Raw genomic sequence first — 21,791 nt, forward strand, 5'->3', positions numbered from 1 at the left:
TTTCATGCTAAAGTAAGTATACTCATACAGAATAAAGAGACAATATCACTTGACAGTCAAATTGCTGATCTAATGACCAAGCAGTCTGCAATGATCCCTGTCACTATGAAAAAAAAGTGAAATCTAGTAAAATATTATAGTAAAAAGAAATATATACTTCAGATGATAAAGTTTTCAGAGACTCTCATAGTCAAGTATTGACTGAACACCTATATGTGCCAGTCATTTCTATTTCTCTAGGTGCAAGGGATCTAGTGGTAAACATGAGAGAAAGAATTCATGACCATAAGAAGCTTCATTCTAATAACGGAGGCACTATATAATGGGGGAAAGACAGCCTCTTCAATAAATGGTGTTGAGAAAACTGGACAGCTACATGCAAAAGAATCAAACTGGACTACTTGCTTATACCATAAAAAATAAATTCAAAATGGATTAAAGGCTTAAGTGTTAAGTCTTGAAACCACAAAACTTCTAGAAGAAAACATAGGTAGTAAGCTCTCTGACATCAGTCTTTGTAATTTTTTTTTTTTGGATATATCTCCTCAGGCAAGGGAAACAAAATCAAAAGTAAACAAATGGGACCACATCAAACTACAAAGCTTTTGCACAGCAAGGAAAACTATCAAAAACCCAAAAAGGCCACCTACTGAATGGGAGAGGATACTTGCAAACAATACATCTGGTAAGGGGTTAATATTCAAAATATACAAAGAACCCATAAAACTCAACATCAACAAAACAAACAACCCGATTAAAAAATGGGCAAAGATCCTAGGTATTTACCCAAAGAAAACAAAAACACTAATTAGAAAAGATATACGCACCCCTATGCTCATTGCAGCATTATTTACAACAGCCAAAATATGGAAGCTACCTAAGTGCCCATCAACAGATAATGGATAAAGAAGATGTGATATATACACATGATGGAATATTAGCCATAAAAAAGAATGAAACCTTGCCACCTATAACAACATGGATGGAACCAGAGGGTATTATGCCAAGTGAAATAAGTCAGACAGAGAAAGACAAATACTGTATGACTTCACTTATAGGTGGAATCTAAAAAACAAAACAAATGAACATAACAAAACAGAAACAGAGCTACAGACAAAGAGAATGAACAGGTGGTTACCAGAGGGGAAGGGGGTAGGGAAAGAAATAGGTGAGGGAGATTAAGAGGTGCAAACTTCCAGCTGCAAAATAAATGAGTCACAGGTATGAAATGTGCAGTACGGGGAATACAGTCAATAACTGTAATATCTTTGTATGGTGACACATTGTAACTAGACTTATCTGGTGATCATTTGAGTTGTACAGAAATATCGAATCACTATGTTGTGTAACAGGAACTAACATAGTGTTGTAGGTCAATTATACATCAAAAACAAACTCATTGAAAAAGAGATTTGTGATTAACAAAGGTAAGAGGTGGGGGGAGGGGGAATTGGATGAAGGCAGACAAAAAGTACAAACTTCCAGTTATAAGATAAATAAGTACTAGGGATATAATTTATAACATGATAAATTAACACTACTGTATGTTATATATGAAAGTTGTTAAGAGTAACTCTTAAGAATTTTCCTCACAAGGAAAAAATTTTTTTCTATTTCTTTAATTTTGTATCTGTATGAGATGATAGATGCTCACTACACTTGTGATAATCATTTCTCAATGTATCTAAGTCAAATCATTTTGTTGTACACCTTAAACTTACACAGTGCTATATGTCAATTATATCTCAATAAAGCTGAAAGAAAAAAAAGCTTCATTCTAGTGGGGAAAAGTGTATTAGGCAGACACACACCAATTAAGTAAGACAAAGATAAATGCTACGAAGATGATAAAAACGGGGTGATATGATCAAAGCCTTCTTAAAGGAAGGGCTTAGGGTAGATAGGGAAGAATTCTCTTGCAGAGATAACATTTGAGTTGACACTTAATGATGAAGAGGCAATCATGGGGGAAGCATGTTCCAAAAAGAAGGAATAATGAGTGCAAAGGCCCTGAGAAAGGGAAAAAAGTTCTGGCATAATCAAAGAACAGTAAGAAGGCCAATGTGTCTGGAATATTTTGAATAACAGATTATATAAAGAGAGATGAGAAAGTAGAGAAAAGAAAGATTTTTATAGGGTCTTACTGGCCATGGTAAGTCATTTTGGTTGCAAAAGTGAGATTACTTGATTTATGCTGTAGAACAACGCTATCTAATAGAACTTCCTGAAATGTTCTATACCTGCTCTGCTCAATTTGGTAGCCACAAGCGGTTACTGAGTATCTGAAATCTGCCTAGTGTGACTGAGGACTGACTTTAAATTTTTAACGTTAATTAATTTTTTTTTTTAATTTTTAAAATTTATTTATTTATTTATTTTTGGTTGCATTGTGTCTTCGTTGCTGTGTGCGGGCTTTCTTTAATTGTGGCAAGCGGGGTCTACTCTTTGTTGCGGTGCACGGGCTTCTCATTGCAGTGGCTTCTCTTGTTGTGGAGCATGGGCTCTAGGTGCGTGGGCTTCAGTAACTGTGGCACATGGGCTCAGTAGTTGTGGCATATGGGCTTAGTTTCTCCGTGGCATGTGGGATCTTCCCGGACCAGGGCTCGAACCGGTGTCCCCTGCATTGGCAGCATATTGTTAACCACTGTGCCACCAGGGAAGTCCCATAATGTTAATTTAAATAGTCACATATGGTTAATGGCTACCATACTGAACAGTGCAACTCTACAAAGATTGCTCTGGTTGCAGTGTGGAGAATGGATTATAGTAAAGCCAAGAGCGGAAGCAAGGCAACCAGGACAGAAGATATTACAACAGCCCAGAAAAAAAACCCTTGAGAAAAAAAGGATTGGTATAAGAAATACAGATTTGATAGTTATCCAAATGGCTGAATGAGAAAAAAGTTAAATTTAGAGAATGAAAAGAACAGTGCTCACCAATCATTTCTACAATACTAAGAACTGCATTTCCAGCAAACTTCGCTATAGGTATTCTGCCTAAAAATTAGTTTCTGGAAATTATTTAGTAATTGGTGGGAGTAGCAGACTACATATTTTATGCCAGAAAAGCACAGCTTGATATTTTCTCCAGTCGCCACTGATGATCTATTGAAACAAAAGGGCAAATTCAACATTTGGAGACTCTTCAGGGTCTGTGTGTCCATCTGCGCTGACAATGAGCAGGATGCAGGATCCAAAAAACTTTTGGTCCAACTGAGGATCTAATTTTGCCTCAACGTTCAGCCTAATAAAAAGGCAGGTTCTCAAGGCTCTCCGAATGTGGCACTACCATGTAAGCACAGTATTTTATTTTAATAGTTTTTAAAGATAGATTTTATTTTCTAGAGCAGTTTTAGATTCACAGCAAAACTGAGAAGATACAGAGATTTCCCATATGCCTCTAGCCCCATAGTATTTTATCTTTATGACAACGTAAAATCATAGCTACTTGATCAATAGCTATTATCAAAAGCAATTACTATGGGACCTCCCTGGTGGTGCAGTGGTTAAGAATCCACCTGCCAATGCAGGGAACATGGGTTCGATCCCTGGTCCGGGAAGATCCCACATGCCGTGGAGCAACTAAGCCCATGTGCCAAAGCTACTGAGCCTGCGATCTAGAGTCCACGAGCTACAACTATTGAAGCCCGTCGCCTAGAGCCCGTGCTCCGCAACAAAAGCCACCTGAATGAGATGCCTGCGCACTGCAACAAAGAGTAGCCCATGCTCGCCACAACTAGAGAAAGCCCGTGCGCAGGAACAAAGACCCAATGCAGCCAAAAATAAATAAATAAGTAAATTTAAAAAATAAATTTAAAAAAGCAATTACTATTTAATTAGTTAAGTTATTCATTGTTTGAAGTGGAAAATATACAAATCTAGAGGTCACTAGTTTATAAATATATTTACTATAAGATTGAGCAAGATGACTAGTTAGATCCTCATTAGATAGACATGACAAAAATAAAATCTTAAAAGTAAACCCAGGGCTTCCCTGGTGGCGCAGTGGTTGAGAGTCCGCCTGCCGATGCAGGGGACGCGGGTTCGTGCCCCGGTCCGGGAAGATCCTACATGCCGCGGAGCGGCTGGGCCCGTGAGCCATGGCCGCTGAGCCTGCATGTCCGGAGCCTGTGCTCCGCGACGGGAGAGGCCACAGCAGTGAGAGGCCCGCGTACCGCAAAAAAACCCAAAAAACAAAAAACAAAAAACAAACAAACAAAAAAGTAAACCCAAAGGAAAAAATTTCTCTCCTGCTTATGCAAGCATATTTTTCTATGAACTACTTAAGAATTTTAGAAATAAATGATAAACTGAAAGGGGAGGGTTGGGTAATTAAAAAAAAAGACTGGTGGGCTTTTAAAAAAATTGTAGTGAAATATATAACATGAAATTTGTCATATTAACCATTTTTAAATGTACAGCTTGGTGGTATTAATTATATTTACCACGTTTACAACCATCACCACCATGCATTTCCATAACTTTTCATCACCCCAAACACACACTATAATATACAATAGCTTCCCATTCTCTCCTTACACCCCCCAGCTCCTGGTAACCTTTAATCTATTTCTCGTTTCTATCAATTTGTCTATTCTAGGTATTTAAGTAAAATCATACAGTATTTGTCTTTATATATCTGTCTTATTTCACTTAGAATATTACTTTCAAAATTCACCTATGTTGTAGCAGCCATCAAAACTGGCGGAATAATATTCCACTGTATATACGGTTGACCCTTGAACAACGTGGCGGGGGGAGGTTAGGGACACTGACCCTCCAGGGCAATAAAAAAAAATCCACATGTAACTTTACAGTCAGCCCTTTGTATCTGTGGATTCAACCAAGAGTAGACCGTGTAGTACTGTAGTATGTATGTACTGGAAAAAAAAAAAATCCATGTATTAAGTGGACACTTGCTGTTCAAACCCACGTTGTTTAAGGGTTCTTTTGTTGATGGATACTTGGGTCATTTCCACCTTTTGGCTAATGTGAAATATTCTGCAATGAACCCTAACACACAGGTATCTGTTTGTGTCCCAGTTTTCAATTCTTTGCGATATATATACTTAGGACTGAAACGGCTGGGTCATATGGTAATTTTTTTTGCTCAGCTTTTTAAGGAACCACCAAACTATTCCATACCAGCTGCTCCATTTTACATTCCCATTAGCAATGCATGAGGATTCCAATTTCTCCATTCTTATTAATACTTATTTTGTTTCTTCCTTCCCTCCCTTCCTTCTTTGCTCTCCCTCCCTCCCTCTCTCTTGTTCCTCCTTCCTTCCTTCCCTCCCCCCCCTTTCGTTTTCTTTTCTTTTCTTTCTTACATTACAGCCAAATTGGCAGATGTGAAGTGGTATTTCATTGTTTTTGATTTGCATTTCCCTAATGACAAATGATGCTTATTGACCATTTACATATCTTCTTTGGAGAAATGTCTATTCAAATCCCTTACCCATTTTTTAATTGGGTTGATTGTTGTTGAATTGTAGTACTTGAAATATTCTGAATACTAGACCCTTATTTGATATATGATTTACAAATATTTCTCCTATTCCATAGGCTGTCTTTTCACTTTCTTGATAATGTCCTCTGATGTACAAAAGTTTTTAATATTGGCAAATTCCAATTCACCTGTGAACAGAGATAGTTTTACTTCTTTCTTTCCAACACCGATGCATTTTATTTTATTTTTGTCTAATTGTTTTGGCTAGAACTTTCAGGACAAAGATGAATAGTAGTAGTGAAAGCAGGCATCCTTGTCATGTTCTTGATCTCAGGGAGGAAGATTTGAATATAATGTTAGCTGTGGGTTTTTCATAAATGCCTTTTATCATATTAAGGAAGGTTCCTCTATTCCTAGTTTTCTGAATGTTTCTATCATGAAAAAGTGCTGGATTTTGTCAAATGTCTTTTGTGTCAATTGAGATAATCATGGTTTTCACCCTTCATTCTACTAATGTGGGGTATACTGCATTAATTTTCTTAGGTTGAATCACTTCTGCGTTCCTGGGATAAATCCCACTTAGTAATGGTGCATAATCCTTCTATATTCTATTGCATCCGATTTGCTAGTATTTTGTTGAGACTTTCTGCATTTATATTGATAGGAGATATTAGTCTGTAATTTTCTTTTCTTTTTTCTTCTCGTGTCTTTTTTCTGGTTTTGACATAGGTTAATGCTGGCCTCATAGAGTAAGTTAGGAAGTGTTCCTTCCTCTTGATTTTTTTTAAGACTTTGAGAAGAACTGGTGTTAATTCTTTTATTTTTTTAAAAATATTTATTTATTTATTTGGCTGCATCGGGTCTTAGTTGCAGCACGCACTATCTTCATTGTGGCGGCGGATCTTTCGTCGTGGCAAAAGGGCTCTTCGTTGCAGCGCACGGGCTTCTCTCTAGCTGTGCTCAGGCTTAGTTGCCCCACAGCACATGGGATCTTAGTTCCTTGACCAGGGATCGAACCTACGTCCCCTGCATTGGAAGGCAGATTCTTAACCAGTGGACCACCAGGGAAGTCCCTATCTTCTTTTAATGTTTGGTACAATTCACTACTGAAGGCTTCTGGTCTTGGACTTTTCTTTTTTGGAAGGTTTTTGATTACTGATTCAATCTCTTTGTTATAGGCTTGTTCAGAATTTTAATTTTCTTGGGTCAGTTTAGGTAACTTGTGTATTTCTAAGAAATACCTGTCTGGTGTGGTTTTAATTTTAAGTGGGGAAGCAAAGCACTGTGAGATGTAGCAGATACTGCTGGCTCCCTAACCAAGTCATCCTTCCCATCTCATGCTTGTTGGCAGAACCCTGATTTTGTTAGACGCTGACCCCTTTCTCATAGGATTCATAAGTAAATCATGATTAGTTTAAGCCAATACTAACATGGTGATCCCATTCAGATTGCCACTGATTGATTCAGAGGTCAACAAATGACCTAGCTCTGGTTAATGAGACTCAAGGGTACGTCAGCTAGGTGGTTTCTGAGAAAGGCTCCTTTGTCATTAGAGATAAAATATGGTCTTTCTTCTGCTGGACAATGTGGAATCTGCATGTGATACCTCAAACCACAGCAGCAGTCTTACAACCACTGGGGACAGAGGAGCCAGAAGATGGAAAAAACCTAGTTCCCTGATAACCTCTATGAATTCTGAATTAACCCATCCTGGAGGTACTCGACTTTGTATTGATTATCTTTTTAATCAAATTCTTTGTATTTTTAGGGTGCTGTGTTTATGTAGAGGGCTACTATCTTATTTGCTATACATGGGTTTATGACCTTTTTGTGGATTGTACATTATCAATATCCCTTTTTTATCAACTAATGGTTTTTATCCCGAATTCTGCTTTTATTGTTAATATTATTGTCTAGGGGTATTTTCTTTTAACAATATCTAGCTGGGTTTCATTTTTTATTTATTTTATTATTTTTTTTAAGAATTGTTTTGTTTTTTAATTTTTGGCTACGTCGGGTCTTAGTTGTGGGATCTGCCTTGCAGCATGTGGGATCTTTCGTTTGCAGTGCATGGGCTCCAGAGCACGTGGGCTCTGTAGTTTGCAGCACACGGGCTCTCTAGTTGAGGAATGTGGGCTTAGCTGCCCCGTGGCATGTGGGATCTTAGTTCCCCGACCAGGGATAGAACCCACGTCCCCTGCATTGGAAGGCAGATTCTTAACCACTGGACCACCAGGGAAGTCCCTGGGTTTCATTTTTTAACCTTCTTGGCAGTCGCTGTTTCTAGATAGGGGAATTGAGCCCATTTACATGGTCATAGTTGTATTTGGTTTTAATTGTTTCACATTTTTCAGTTATCATACTTAGTTATTTCCTCTATTCTCTTTGCTTATCTATCTACCTTGGACAAGTTTCCAATCATTCTTACCCCTATTCCCACTATTCTAATTTGGAATGTCTATCGTATTTTTCCATTAGTCAATTTATTATATACCCCTCCCTAGCACTGACAATGTTTGAACATTAAATGATAGGCATTCATATTCCCCTTACGAAGATGAGACCTTTATAATACTTTCTTATACTACTACATTTTCCCAAATGTTTATTTTTAAAATAGGCTATTATATAATATATGCCCAACAGCAAGCAACCTGAACATAATAACATGAGCCTCAATTTTCCATCCAAAAAGGTTTTTTGCTAACTTGAATACATCAGGTTTTAGGGATATATATGATAACATTTTGAAATTTATAATATTTAAATAATCTTTATGTTATGTTATAAATACATATTTAAAATCTAAACTAAATTTTCAAAAATTCTCCTTCTTGTAATTTATGAAATGTTACCCAAACTATTCACATGCATCTTAAAACATTTATCTTCATCATCACCAAACTACTTCTGAGTCATCTAACAGTTTTTCAGAGTAAAACATTTTCACTTGCTTGAAAATCAGCACTTTTGAGTCTGGTATCATGTCCCTAGAAATGTTATCCAAAGGTACCAGCAACCATTTTCAAAGCATTAAGACAGTTGGGCTTTCCCATTCCACCTAAGGTAAGGAGACACCCATAATCTCCACAACCAAACCACTTAATGCATCACATTTCAAAGTAATATTCAAGAAGCCAGTTAATAAAGATATCTAACACAACTATAAGGTTATGACCCCTAGAATAATTCTAAATTTTGTGTTAAATTATGTTAAATTCCATTACTTCCATAAAAAGAAAATTCTGCCAGGTGACCTCTATGAGCTTCCTGGTATTGGCACTGGCTGAGTTTCAGGCTAACATTTCTTTCCCAAAGAGTACTTTGTTGTTCAAAACAAGAGACTTGAAAGAACATCACATAACATGAGGGATTTTGTAAGGCAACTATTTTTTCAATTTTCAGGTGGAAAAAACACAAACTTATCTTACATTTAATAGTATGTGGTAACTGAGAATTTCTGTCTTGTTATTTCTAAAATTTTCATTTCCAGTTTGAAAAAAAATCCTTACATAAGACATATTACAAATTCACCATTTGTTCTTCATTCTTTCCACTCCATTATGTCTAACTATATATTATAATATTCACTGCTTACCACTGTTTCTACACTATCTTCCCCTGTCGTGAGATTTGTTACTATTGAACTTTTATTTGGTCAGAGATATTCCTTGACTATTTTCCTCAGATAAAGTACCTGGAGGTATATTTGGTATCTACAAATTTGAAAAATTTGAAGTTTATCCTAAAAGTTTGTGAAGTGTAGTATTTTCTCAGTAATTGAGATACTGCTCTTCTCTCTTAGCTTCTAACTCCTATTTATCCTTGGATTTCAAGAAATTCACCTGCTTCGGGCTCAAGGTTCTTTTTCAATCTAGATTCAAGTCTTTTCCCTCCAGTTCAGGAAGTTCCATTTTTCACTTAAAATCCCCAAAATACACCAAAATAATAATTGTGGTTATTTCTAGGCAGCAGGGTTACAGATAATATTTATTTTCTTCTTCATAGTTTTCTGTATGTTTTCAATTTGTTTGGTAATAGACACGCACATGAGCAGAACAAACAAAGCTATTAAATAGAAAGCAAGTAAAGTAAACGAAACTAGGCAGAGTCTTCAAGGAATAAAACAAAGACTGAGAAATGGTACCAGGTTTAACAAGAAGAGTCTCTGACATTTGCTCTACACTGCTTCCATGCCAGCCCCAGATTAGAGAATGGTTTTGTGCTATTAAAGTTAAAAACACACTGTTACATTAGGCTCAAAGCTCCTGGGATTGGCTAAAGGATTTCATTAGTATCTGTTCTCCAAAATAATCCTCTCCCAAATCAGTTAAAAGCTAAGTAAGAGTAATTTAATTTTTTTCAAAAAATACTACTATAATAATAAAAATTATCTTAACGGCTGTAATGGCCAAGAATTTAGCAAGCAAAGCCGTGCAGAAGCAAATTTTATTTTGAAATTTAAAATTCTTAGGAACAAGATGTCTAGGTATACAGGCAGTAAGCGGGTATAAATAGCTTTGTTTCTTGGCACAGGTATTTTCCTATTCACATGTGCTTGTTCTGAAAACAGCCCGAGCACTCACAGTATTTACAGTTACCTGTCCAATATTCCCCTCTCCTCCTTCCTTAATGTAGACCCATGAGTTCATTTGGGGCAGCAAAATGCACAGTTAAAAACGTTTTGCTCTCCAGACCACCTTATACTGGTTGGAGGATGTGCAGAATGTGTCCCAGTTTCCCAGTTTCAAAGAGAGGTAATAAGTAAAGAAGATAAGGCTAGGCCTCTGGGAAAGCTATTTTTTCTGACTGGAAAAAAAAAAAAGGAAAAGGAAGCAGACTCAGCAGGCATGAGCCCTTTGCCCTTCTCCTTGCCTGTAGCATTTGCAAACATAATGACGTGAGCTACATGCTAAAGATGACAAGATAGGAAAAAGAAGAGGAGCCCTGGTTCTTTGAGAAAACTAAATCTTTTGGTTATATTAATGCAAAATTTATATAAGAGCCTTAAAATCAGACAGATAGGAGAAATGTTAGTTATCTGGATGGAATAAATCTTCTGACTTTGTGCATAAAAAGCAAGCACTTACAAGAAGAAAATGTTTTACCTTTTGGTCAAAAGACTGCTTGCAGTGAAAGAGCAATCTACAATGAAATCATACAAAATGGGTTTTCTGTTCTAAATTAACTAGTTCATACACAAAGAAACATTTAGCTAGACCCTAAAATCCCTATGAGATAGTCTAGTCTTCTATTCCTAGGACAGGCAGAAGTGGGGAGGAAAGATGACACAGATTATCAGTACTACAAATTACAGGCCCAATAACAACCCTTTTATAGTTTCTGCACACAAGTATTACTATAATTTATCATAAATATCTGTGGGAAATTATCCTAAGCTCCTAAAATATTATTTATAATTAAGTTTGCACATTATAAAATTAACTTCAGGATTTGAATGTTTGTCTAACACAGGTAAGCCCTGTATAAAACGGGGTAATAGCCTCAAAAGATTGAGCAGAGAGAGCTTTAGTCAATGGTAGCATAAATCAACAATGGTTTTATATAGAAGAACCTGTATTCTAGTTCTGAAGAGGTGCAGATTTAATTAACTCATCTCTAAGGTACAAAAAAAATATGACCCCTTATTCAAAAAAACTAGAAGACTATCAATTCAGTAACTGACCAGACTCTAGTTAACTTAGGACAAAGAATTATTTTGTTATTTTTTAAACTTTATTTTGATTTCCCTTTAGTTTCATATAAAAATTCTTTTTAAGAAATGTCAAATCAAATGGGGGGGACAGAGAGAAAACCTACATGAAAATAGCTAAAACTAAATGTTACATATACAAAAATAATAAAGACAGTAAAATCAAAGAGTTGCTTCTGGATTTGCTTGCCTTTCATTTAAGTACATCTGTTAAAAAATGTATTTTAAAGAAAGGTTAGGGGGACTTCGCTGGCTGTCCAGTGGTTAAGACTTCACCTTCCAATGCAGGGGTGTGGGTTCAATCCCTGGTCAGGGAGCTAAGACCCCAGGTGCCTCGCAGCCAAAAATCCAAAACATAAAACAGAAGCAATACTGTAACAAATTCAATAAAGACTTTAAAAAAAATTGTCCACATCAAAAAAAAAAAAAAGGTTAGGGACTTCCCTGGTGGTCCAGTGGTTAAGACTCCACGCTCCCAATGCAGGGGGCCCAGGTTCGATCCCTGGTCAGGGAACTAGATCCCACATGCCGCAACTAAAAACAAAAGATCCCACAACCAAATATCCCACACACCTCAACGAAGATCCCGCAAGCAGCAACGAAGATTCCCGCATGCCGCAGCTAAGACCCCGTGCAGCCAAATAAATAATAAATGAAGATTTTTTTTAAAAAAAATTATTTAGAAGTAAAATAGTAAAATATTAATCAGGTTATGTACAATTCCAGAAATGTAAACGGAGCACAGTAAAAACAAAACAAAACAAAACACACACACACACACATAAAACCCAAGAAGGGACTTCCTTCATGGCACAGTGGTCAAGAATCTGCCTGCCAATGCAGGGGACAATGGTTTGATCCCTGGTCCAGGAAGATCCCACATGCCACGGAGCAACTAAACCCGTGTGCCACAACTGAGCTCGCACGCCACAACTACTGAAGCCCATGCTCCACAACAAGAGAAGCCGCCGCAAGGAGAAGCCCACACACCACAACGAAGAGTAGCCCCCGCTCACTGCACTAGAGAAAGCCTGCATGCAGCAACAAAGACCCAACACAGTCTAAAATAAATAAATAATTTTTTTAAAAAAAGCCACTAATACAATTACAGCATGTAATTAAAGGACTGTTCCAACTTACCTCACACAACATTCTACTGCACGAAACCAATGAAGCATCTCATCATGTAGAGTACACAACTGAAGGCAAGACAGGAAAACTTTCTCAGCATCACTGTACCAGCCTGCATCTGAAAGAAAGCCACCTAAGGGACAAGAAAAACCAAAAACTTTAGATAATTTAATAAATCACTTGAAAGCTAAAATGACATGCTTACAATGATTATTACCTAAAATGAAAAAACCTCTGTTTAGTCTGAAACAAAGATACTAATTGTGAAATTAAAAAAAAAAAAGGAACTCAAACTAGGGAAATTAGATCAAAGTTGAGATCCTGAATAAGGAGTAAAGAGTTTTTGTTTTGTTTTGTTTTTTTACTTTCGGCTGTATTGGGTCTTCATTGCTGCGCGCAGGCTTTCTCTAGTTGCGGCGAGCAGGGGCTACTCTTCGTTGCGGTGCGCGGGCTTCTTGTTGCGGTGGCTTCTCTTGCTGTGGAGCACAGGCTCTAGGTGCGCGGGCTTCATCAGTTGTGGCACACAGGCTCAGTAGCTGTGGCGCACAGGCTTAGTTGCTCGGCGGCATGTGGGATCTTCCCCAACCAGGGATCAAACCCATGTCCCCTGCACTGGCAGGCGGATTCTTAACCAATGTGCCACCAGGGAAGTCTCAGGAGTCAAGAGTTTTAGCCTTGGGCTTCCCTGGTGGCACAGTGGTTAAGAATCCGCCTGCCAATGCAGGGGACATGGGTTCGATCCCTGGTCTGGGAAGATCCCACATGCCTCGGAGCAACTAAGCCCGTGTGCCACAACTACTGAGCCTGCACTCTAGAGCCCGCAAGCCACAACTACTGAGCCCACTCGCCACAGCTACTAAGCCTGCGCACCTAGAGCCGGTGCTCTGAAGCAAGAGAAGCACCGCAATGAGAAGCCTGCGCACAGCAACGAAGGGTAGCCCCCACTCGCCCCAACTAGAGAAAGCCAGCACATCAATGAAGACCCAATGCAGCCAAAAATAAATAAAATAAATAAATTAAAAAAAAAAGTTTTAGCCCTCCAAATGTACTTCATCACCTAAGAGTTGACATTTTCCAGCTAATTAACCACTATATTTAGTGATTTGTCTAACATTTTAATCATGCAGGGTAAACATAACTTTCCAATCTCTCCATACCCAATCCCAAAGAGGATAAAGACATCTGAATAAACTTAATCTCCTTAGCATAACAGCACATCATAGAAGATAGACAGATAAAAGAGACAGTAGTGCTTGCTCATCTTAATTTTTTTTTAGCAAAAAATTAAACTGCTGTCCTCCAACAGTCGTAATGGGGCATGCGGGCATCATTTCCTTAGGATACTGTCCATTTTTTAGAGGCTCCTGACCCGCTCCTAATAGTTTAATACATTTTTTGATAGTGTCAACTAATCTTAATAGTGTCAATAGTATCTGGGTCAAGAAAAAATGTATTTTGCTCAGACTGGTGTTTCATGTTTAATTAAAGCTATATGAAATGAAACAAATATTTAACTGGAGAGAAGTGTGCTTTAGAACACTTTTTTATCCCCCCAAATATGACATTTTAGGGTCCTCACTGAATGACTGGAATAATGAGATTATAATATTCATATGAAGCAACCTCCTACTCATTATCTCAACATATTGTGCACTGTGCTGGGTTATTAGGCTATTATCTCTCAGTTTCAAACCAACCCTTCTAGACTGTTCTATGACACTGGGCTAGGACTCTATAACCACATTTCTCCTCTGCCAGCTGGCTCCCTAGTAGTCTCTACCAAAGAAGGCACTAGAGAGAAAGACTGTAAGGCTGGAGAAGTAAGAGACACTCCCTGCTAGCTTCCAGTTTCTGCCAGCAACGCCCCTGCTAACAGCAGTGTCCCAGGGTAATGTTTCTTTACTCTGGCAGTGGCAATTCATCTCAGTAAGCCAATTCCAGCTGCAGTTTTCCAACACTTACAGAACTTGATTCACAGCACCCCATCAGAGAGACACTAGTACCAGCCAGTCAGGTGTCCCTCCTAGAGGTCGAGATTCTAGACCCACGAGCTCCCTTCTCAGAACTCTGAGGCACCTGTACCAGCCAAGCAACATCCCAGCTCTGCGAGGTACCTCCTCAAGCTTCTTTTTTTTTTTTTTTCTTTTGGCCACGCCATGCAGCCTGTGGGATCTTAGTTCCCCGACCACGGACTGAACGCTGTGAAAATACTAAAGACCTTTAAATTATATACTTTAAATGGGTGCACTGTACGGTATGTGAATTATATCTCAATAAAGCTGTCATTTTTTAAAAGTTTCCATCATGTATACTTCTGGTATGAAGTGTTTTCACTGTTTTGGTAATTTTAGGATCAAGACTGATAATATAACTGAATCTGTTAGGACTTGGTTCTAACTCCAGGATACTTGTTCAATCTGGCTCCTTACAGTGGCCAGACTGGTACAAGTGAAGAGACAACAGAGGACCTCAGTGAACATTAGCCTTCCTGCCTTTCATCTTCCTTGATATTAAATATCTCCCACATAGATTTTTACATGACTACCTAGGACTAAGTGGATGTCAATATTAACATTCATCTAGGTCACGAACACTCTATTAAGAGACATTCTTTAGTCACAATTCTTTGTTGCAATTTATATTCCACAGGACTATCAAAGGATAAATGCTGAGGGTTGTTTTCGGAAAAGAATGTTCTTAAGTTCCTCCAAGCAAACTCTCTATGACCACTACAAAAAAATATCTTTTTCCTAATACTGAAGGATATGATCATGAAAACTTGGCAAAGAAAGTAAATGTGCACGTGCCAAAGAGAGAGAGAGAGAGAAAACATGCACACACACACACACATTAATGTGAGAAGTTAAAAATGAAAGGTAGAGCTTCCCTGGTGGCGCAGTGGTTAAGAATCCACCTGCCAATGCACGGGACACGGGTTTGAGCCCTGGTCCGGGAAGATCCTACATGCTGCGGAGCGACTAAGCCCGTGCGCTGCAACTACTGAAACCCTCGCGCCTAGAGCCTGTGCTCTGCAACGAGAGGAGCTACCACAATGAGAAGCCTGCGCACCGCAACAAAGAGTAGCCCCCCACTCCCCGCAACTAGAGAAAGCCTGCGTGCAGCAACAAAGACCCAATGCAGCCAAAAATAAATAAATAAAATAAACAAATTTATAAAATAAAAAAATGGGCAGAGGATCTGAATAGACATTTTTCCAAAAAAGACATACAGATGGCCAACAGATACATGAAAAGATGCTCCACATCACTAATCAGGGAAATGCAAATCAAAACCACAATGACATACCACCTCACACCTGTCAGGCGGCTGTCATCACCAGAAAACAACAAATAACGAGTGTTCGCGAGGGTGTGGAGACAAGGGAACCCTCCTGCACTGCTGGTGGGGCTGTAAATTGGCACAGCCACTATGGAGAACCGCGTGGAGGTTGCTCAAAACATTTAATATAGAACTGCCACATGATCTAGCAATTTCACTTCTGGGTATTTATCCAAAAACGGCAAAAACACTAACTCATAAAAGATATATGCACCTCAGTGTTCAGTGAAGCATTATTTATAATAGCCAAGATATGTAAGCAACCTAAATGTCCATCAACAGATGAATGAACGGATAAAGAAGGCGTGAGATATATTTACACACACAACGGTGGAATATTACCCAACCACAAAAATTAAACATAAAAAAAAAAAGAAAAGAAATCTTGTGACAACACAGATGGATCCAGAGGGTATCATGCTAAGTGAAATAAGTCAGACAGAGAAAGACAAACACCGTATGATCTCACTTATACGTAGACTCTAAAAATCAAACAAACAAACAAAACAAAATGAAAATAGACTCGCAGATACAGAGACCAAACAGTTGGTTGCCAGAGAAAGGAGGTGGGGTGTGGGGTGAAATAGGTGAAGGGGATTAAGAGGTCTGAGCCTCCAGTTAGAAAATAAATAAGCCATGGGAATGTAATATACAGCCTAAGGAACATGGTCAATAATATTGTAATAACTTTGTACAGGGACTATACTTGTCGTGGCAATCATTTCATAAAGTATGCAAATTCCAAATCACTATGTAGTACACCTGAAACCAACATAATACTGTATGTCAACTACATTTAAATAAAACACACACACACAAATGAGTATATGTAAAAACCAATGAAAGTTAAATAAGGTCTATAGTCTAGGTAACAGTATTAAACCAGTATCAATTTCCTGGTTTTGATATTGTCTGTAAATCTACAATCATTTCAAAATAAAAATTTTTCCACAAAGTAAAAAGGTAGCAATAACTTGAATAAATAATTGCCTGAGACATACTTATCTATGTAGATTTGTAAAAGCCATACTAAAATGTTATGCAACATTAAACGATATCTTTCTACGTGTATAGCATACAAAGCCTTTTCAGAATCCTTCTCCATTCATGTTTTTAGCATTCTCATACCCATGAGGAAATGGAGATTTACCCTCATTTTAGAGAGGGGAAAACTGAGGTCCCAAAAGGATTAAGTCCCACGTCACAACACACAGTAAGCTGGTGAGAGAGGTTGGTAGCAGCTTCACATGGTAGAAACGTAAGTGGTTTGGAATCACAGCGCCACAGGATTCTAAACTTAGCTCCATTACTATGTGACTTGAGCAAGTTACTCAACTTTTCTGAGTCTGTTTCCTCATTTCTAAAACTCTATTAATACCTTCACATCAGTGGAATGTCATGAGGATTTTCTCGAAAGACAGCATTTAGATACATAGTACAGTACTCAGCACAAAGTTAATGTTCAATATATCACATCTAGTTCCTCTCATAACCTCCCACGTTGACTTTGGGAATGTCCTGTGAGAATCCTTTAATGCCAGCAGGCTTAGTTCTGAGTCATGTCACAGGACAAAACACCCCTCTGTTTTACCATTACTTACCTAAAACAAAGCCAACCTGAATGGCTTTTTCCTTTACTGCAGCATCTGATTCCGCTATGTAAGAGCACCGTCTACTGAATGAGTAGGCTAAGACTGAAGCAACTTTCACACCATGATCCATCAAAGCCTGGAAACAATGATGAAGCAAATGTCTGAAAGAGAAGGAAAAGGTCATTTTTGTTTTTATAAAGGTAACATATTTTGTCCTTTTAGAAAGTGCTAACTTTCATGCACATTGTTCCTTCCTGCCTCAGGAAATTTGCACATGCTGTTCCTTCTACCTAAAAAAGCTTTTCACCACCATCACCTAGTTCTCTCCCCTAAATCGGTTAGACTTCAGCTCAAATGTCACTTCCGCCAGGAGATCCTCCCTGTCTCCTGTCTCCCTCTCTTCACCAGCCTGATGGGGCCACGGCAGGCCTATCCCAGGATCCCCAAGGACCTTGTAGGTTATGTTAAGGCATTTACTCTTCTATCTAGAAGAGAATAGGCAGCCACCAAAGTGTTGCCAGCCAGGAAAGATAAGATCAAATATGCTGGTAGGTCTGGGGCTAGAGAATTATGAATAGCAGCAGGCAGCTTACCTGGGACACAGATGACCTTTGCCCAACAAACAGTGGCCTCATCCTACCTCCCCAGGGTACCTCCAGTAATTCCCTATGGTAGTGTTTTCCAGAATGGGGCATGACTATCACTGGGGGCTCTAGGCACAATTTTAGTGGCATATAACCAAATATTTTCCAAAGATTAACATATTTATTTCAATGGGGATTCAAAAATAAAACTTGTAATCTAAAAAGAAAAAAAAAGAAAGTGCTAACTTGCTCTTCTGAAATAACAGTACCATTATTTTCAAAGATGGAATAAGATAAAAATCAACTGTTTGTCTTATGAATTATGAGGTCATAATAATTCACAATTTAGCCTAGTATCTTTTACTCAGTGGATCACTGAGTGATTCTGTATATGTAAACTGATGACAGTGAAGGATGAAAGCAACTTCTAACATCAATCTTAAAAACCAAATTGTCTTGTAATTCAACAATGACCCAATTATAAAATGGGCAATAGACTTGAACAGAGATTCCTCCAAAGAAAATATACAAAGGCCAATAAGCACAAGAAAAGATGCTCAATATCATTAGTGATTAGGGAAATGCAAATCAAACTCACAATGAGATACGACTTCACACTATCTAGGATGGCTATAATACTACTTTTTAAAAAACAGTTGATGGCAAGGATATGGAAAAACTGGAACCCTCATACGTTGGTAATAGGGACATATTGGGTTGGCCAAAAGGTTCATTTGGTTTTTTCCGAAAGATGGCTCTAGCAGCACTTAGTTGTCTTTAGCTTCATTGAAAACAATTTTGTTAGACTGTATGTGACAGCTGTCATATCAGCGTGCACTTAAAAAAATACTTATCAAAATTGGTGAATTTTTGTGTAGCCATTTTAATATTTAAGATGGAAGAGAAAAAGCAACATTTTCAGCATATTATGCTTTATTATTTCAAGAAAAGTAAAAACGCAACTGAAACACAAAAAAATATTTGTGCAGTATATGGAAAAGGTGCTGTGACTGATTGAACATGTCAAAAGTGGTTTGCGAAGTTTCGTGCTGGAGATTTCTCACTGGATGATGTTCCACTGTTAGGTAGACCAGTTGAAGCTGAAAGCAACCAAATCGAGACATTGACTGAGAACAATCAATGTTATATGGTGCAGGAGATAGCTAACATACTCAAAACATCCAAATCAAGGGTTGAAAATCATTTGCACCAGCTTGGTTATGTTATGTTCATTGCTTTGATGTTTGGGTTCCACATCAGTTAAGAAAAAAAACCTTCTTGACTGTATTTCTGCATGGATTCTCTACTTAAATGTAATGAAAACGTTCCATTTTTAAAACAAATTGTGACGGGTGATGAAATGTGGATACTGTACAATAACGTGGAATGGAACAGATCACGGGGCAAGCAAAATGAACCACCAACAACCAAACCAAAGCCCGGTCTTCACCCAAGGAAGGTGATATTGTGTATATGGTGGGATTGAAAGCGAGTCCTCTATTATGAGCTCCTTCCGGAAAACCAAACAATTAATTCCAACAAGTACTGCTCCCAGTTAGAACAACTGAAAGCAGCACTCAATGAAAAGCGTCCAGAACTAGTCAACAGAAAACACGTAATCTTCTATCAGGATAATGCAAGACCGCATGTTTCTTTGATGACTAGGCAAAAACTGTTACAGCTTGGCTGGGAAGTTCTGATTCGTCCGCTGTATTCACCAGACATTGCACCTTCTGATTTCCATTTATTTCAGTCTTTACAAAATTCTCTTAATGGAAAAACTTTCAATTCCCTGGGAGACAGTAAAAGGCACCTGGAACAGTTCTTTGCTCAAAAAGATAAAAAGTTTTGAGAATATGGAATTATAAAGTTGCCTGAAAAATGGCAGAAGATAGTGGAACAAAATGGTGAATATGTTGTTTAATAAAGTTTTTGGTGAAAATGAAAAATGTGTCTTTTACCTTTACTTAAAAACCAAAGGCACTTTTTGGGTCAACCCAATAAAACGGTGCAGCTGCTGTGGGAAACAATTTAGGAGTTACTCAAAAAGTTAAATGTAGGTTTACCCTCGTTATATATACATACAAGAGAACTGAAAACATACATCCACACAGAATCTTGTCCATGAGCATTCATAGCAGCATTATTCATAATGGCCAAAAGGTAGAAACAACCCAAATGTCCATCAACAGATGACTAGATAACCAAAACATAGTACATCCACACAATGGAAAACTGATACAAACAACAGCCATGAACGAACCTTGAAAACATTATAGGTAGAATCCAGTCACAAAAGACCACATACTGTATAGTTCCATTTATATGAAATGTCTAGAGCAGATAAACTCAGAAAGAGAGTAGATTAATGGTAGGCTAGAGACCAGGGGTAAGGGGAAATAGGGAGTGACTGTTAATGCGTACAGGGTTTCTTTTGGGGATGATGAAAGTCTTCTAGAATTAGATAGTGGTGATAGTTGCAAACATTTGTGAATATACTAAAAACTAATGAATTGTACAGTTTAAAATGATGAATTTATGGTATGTGAATTATCTCAACAAAAAAACTGCTTTAAACAAAATTGTAAATAACCAAGTCACTGCTTTGCATAAAGGGGGAAGAAAAGTCAAACTACATGCGTTTAGTTTCACAAATATATTAAACACTTACCAAGGGATCTGGACTTGGTAAAAAGATAACCTGAGAGATGAAAGAGAGGTAGTCCACTAAATCTTTATAATGGCCATCTTTAGAACTGCACAGAGAAATTCAAATCCTAGAAAGCTAACCTTTTCCAAGAGTAAAGAATTTTTTTTTAAGTTTTTCTATGGCCTTCTTGTCCCAAAATGAAACTCTCATCTATTATTTTTTAACAGATTAATTTTTAATTAGTCAACTAACCAAGAAATTTCTCTTAGGCTTAGTACACAGGTCACATCCAAAGGTATCCCTAAACAATGAAATCATGTTAATTTGTTAACATGTTACTTGTTGATTATGTTATCTTCTCTTTCTAAAATACAAACTCCATGAGGAAGAGACCTTGTAAAACTTATTCACTGCTGTAACCCCGGCATCTAGAATAGTACTTGACATATACTACGCATTCTAACAAGTATTTACTTAACTTGGCAACATTCATATTAGAGATTAATAATATTTTGTAAAACTATATTCTTATTTTCCCAGAAATGTAGGTTAGGAAAAAGAAGTGGCATTTCAAGCAAATTTAGGGAAGAATGCTAAAGAGAACAGCAAGGACAATCAAAGGCCATGTCACCTACATCCACATATAACTCCTACTACATAATAGCCAGAACGGGGTAGATGAATTCAGTCTTTCTTGAACACAAAAAGCAAGGGTGGTTGGTACTGATGGTTTCAAAACAGTACGAATGTACTTACTCCTACTGAACTGTACGCTTAAAATATGGTCACAGTGGTAAAATTCAGATATGTATAGTTTACCACAATTGTTACAAAATGAGTTTACCTTTTATCCAAAGCTCTCAATACTTTAGCAAAAACTTCCAATTCACAAAATTCACTGCCCAGTTGACATAAGCGTCCCTGTTGGTACAGCTGAAATTAAAAACAAACAAAAAAAGATAACATTTAAAATTTTTAATTTAATTTCAATTTCTACTTTACTTATGAATATAATTTGATGGAGTTAATATTTGATGAATTTATGACTATTACTCAAAGTTAAGATTACACAGTAATATCAGGGAAGATGCTTATGCTAAAAGAAATGTAACGCTAACTTAACAAATCTCCATAATTCATAGAGAACACTTTAATAGTTGTACATAATATTTAGAAATTAATATTTGTATAACAGTATACGGTACATGCTAAGTACTAAAAAGTGCTATATAATTACTTTATTTATTAAACACTAAAATCAGTTATACTCAGGACTTCCCTGGTGGAACAGGGGTTAAGAATCCTCCTGCCAATGCAGAGGACACGGTTCGATC

At 37.6% G+C, this 21,791-nt stretch overlaps 1 protein-coding gene and 1 non-coding gene across 2 annotated transcripts in view; one reads left to right on the plus strand and one right to left on the minus strand.

The window, feature by feature from the left end:
• Positions 1-21,791, minus strand: part of APPBP2 (amyloid beta precursor protein binding protein 2) — a 70,930-nt gene that overhangs the window by 21,949 nt on the left and 27,190 nt on the right. Inside the window, exons 2-4 of the mRNA XM_004271730.3 lie at positions 21,302-21,390; positions 17,233-17,384; positions 12,302-12,425 (exon numbers count right to left, since the gene is read on the minus strand). Coding sequence (XP_004271778.1) covers positions 12,302-12,425; positions 17,233-17,384; positions 21,302-21,390 — 365 coding nt within the window. The remainder of the gene's footprint in view (positions 1-12,301; positions 12,426-17,232; positions 17,385-21,301; positions 21,391-21,791) is intronic.
• On the plus strand, positions 11,603-11,675 carry TRNAW-CCA (transfer RNA tryptophan (anticodon CCA)). The gene has a single exon. It is a non-coding gene; the product is annotated as a tRNA-Trp (tRNA).

Source organism: Orcinus orca, chromosome 19, assembly GCF_937001465.1.
Source record: "Orcinus orca chromosome 19, mOrcOrc1.1, whole genome shotgun sequence".
Lineage (NCBI taxonomy): Eukaryota > Metazoa > Chordata > Mammalia > Artiodactyla > Delphinidae > Orcinus > Orcinus orca.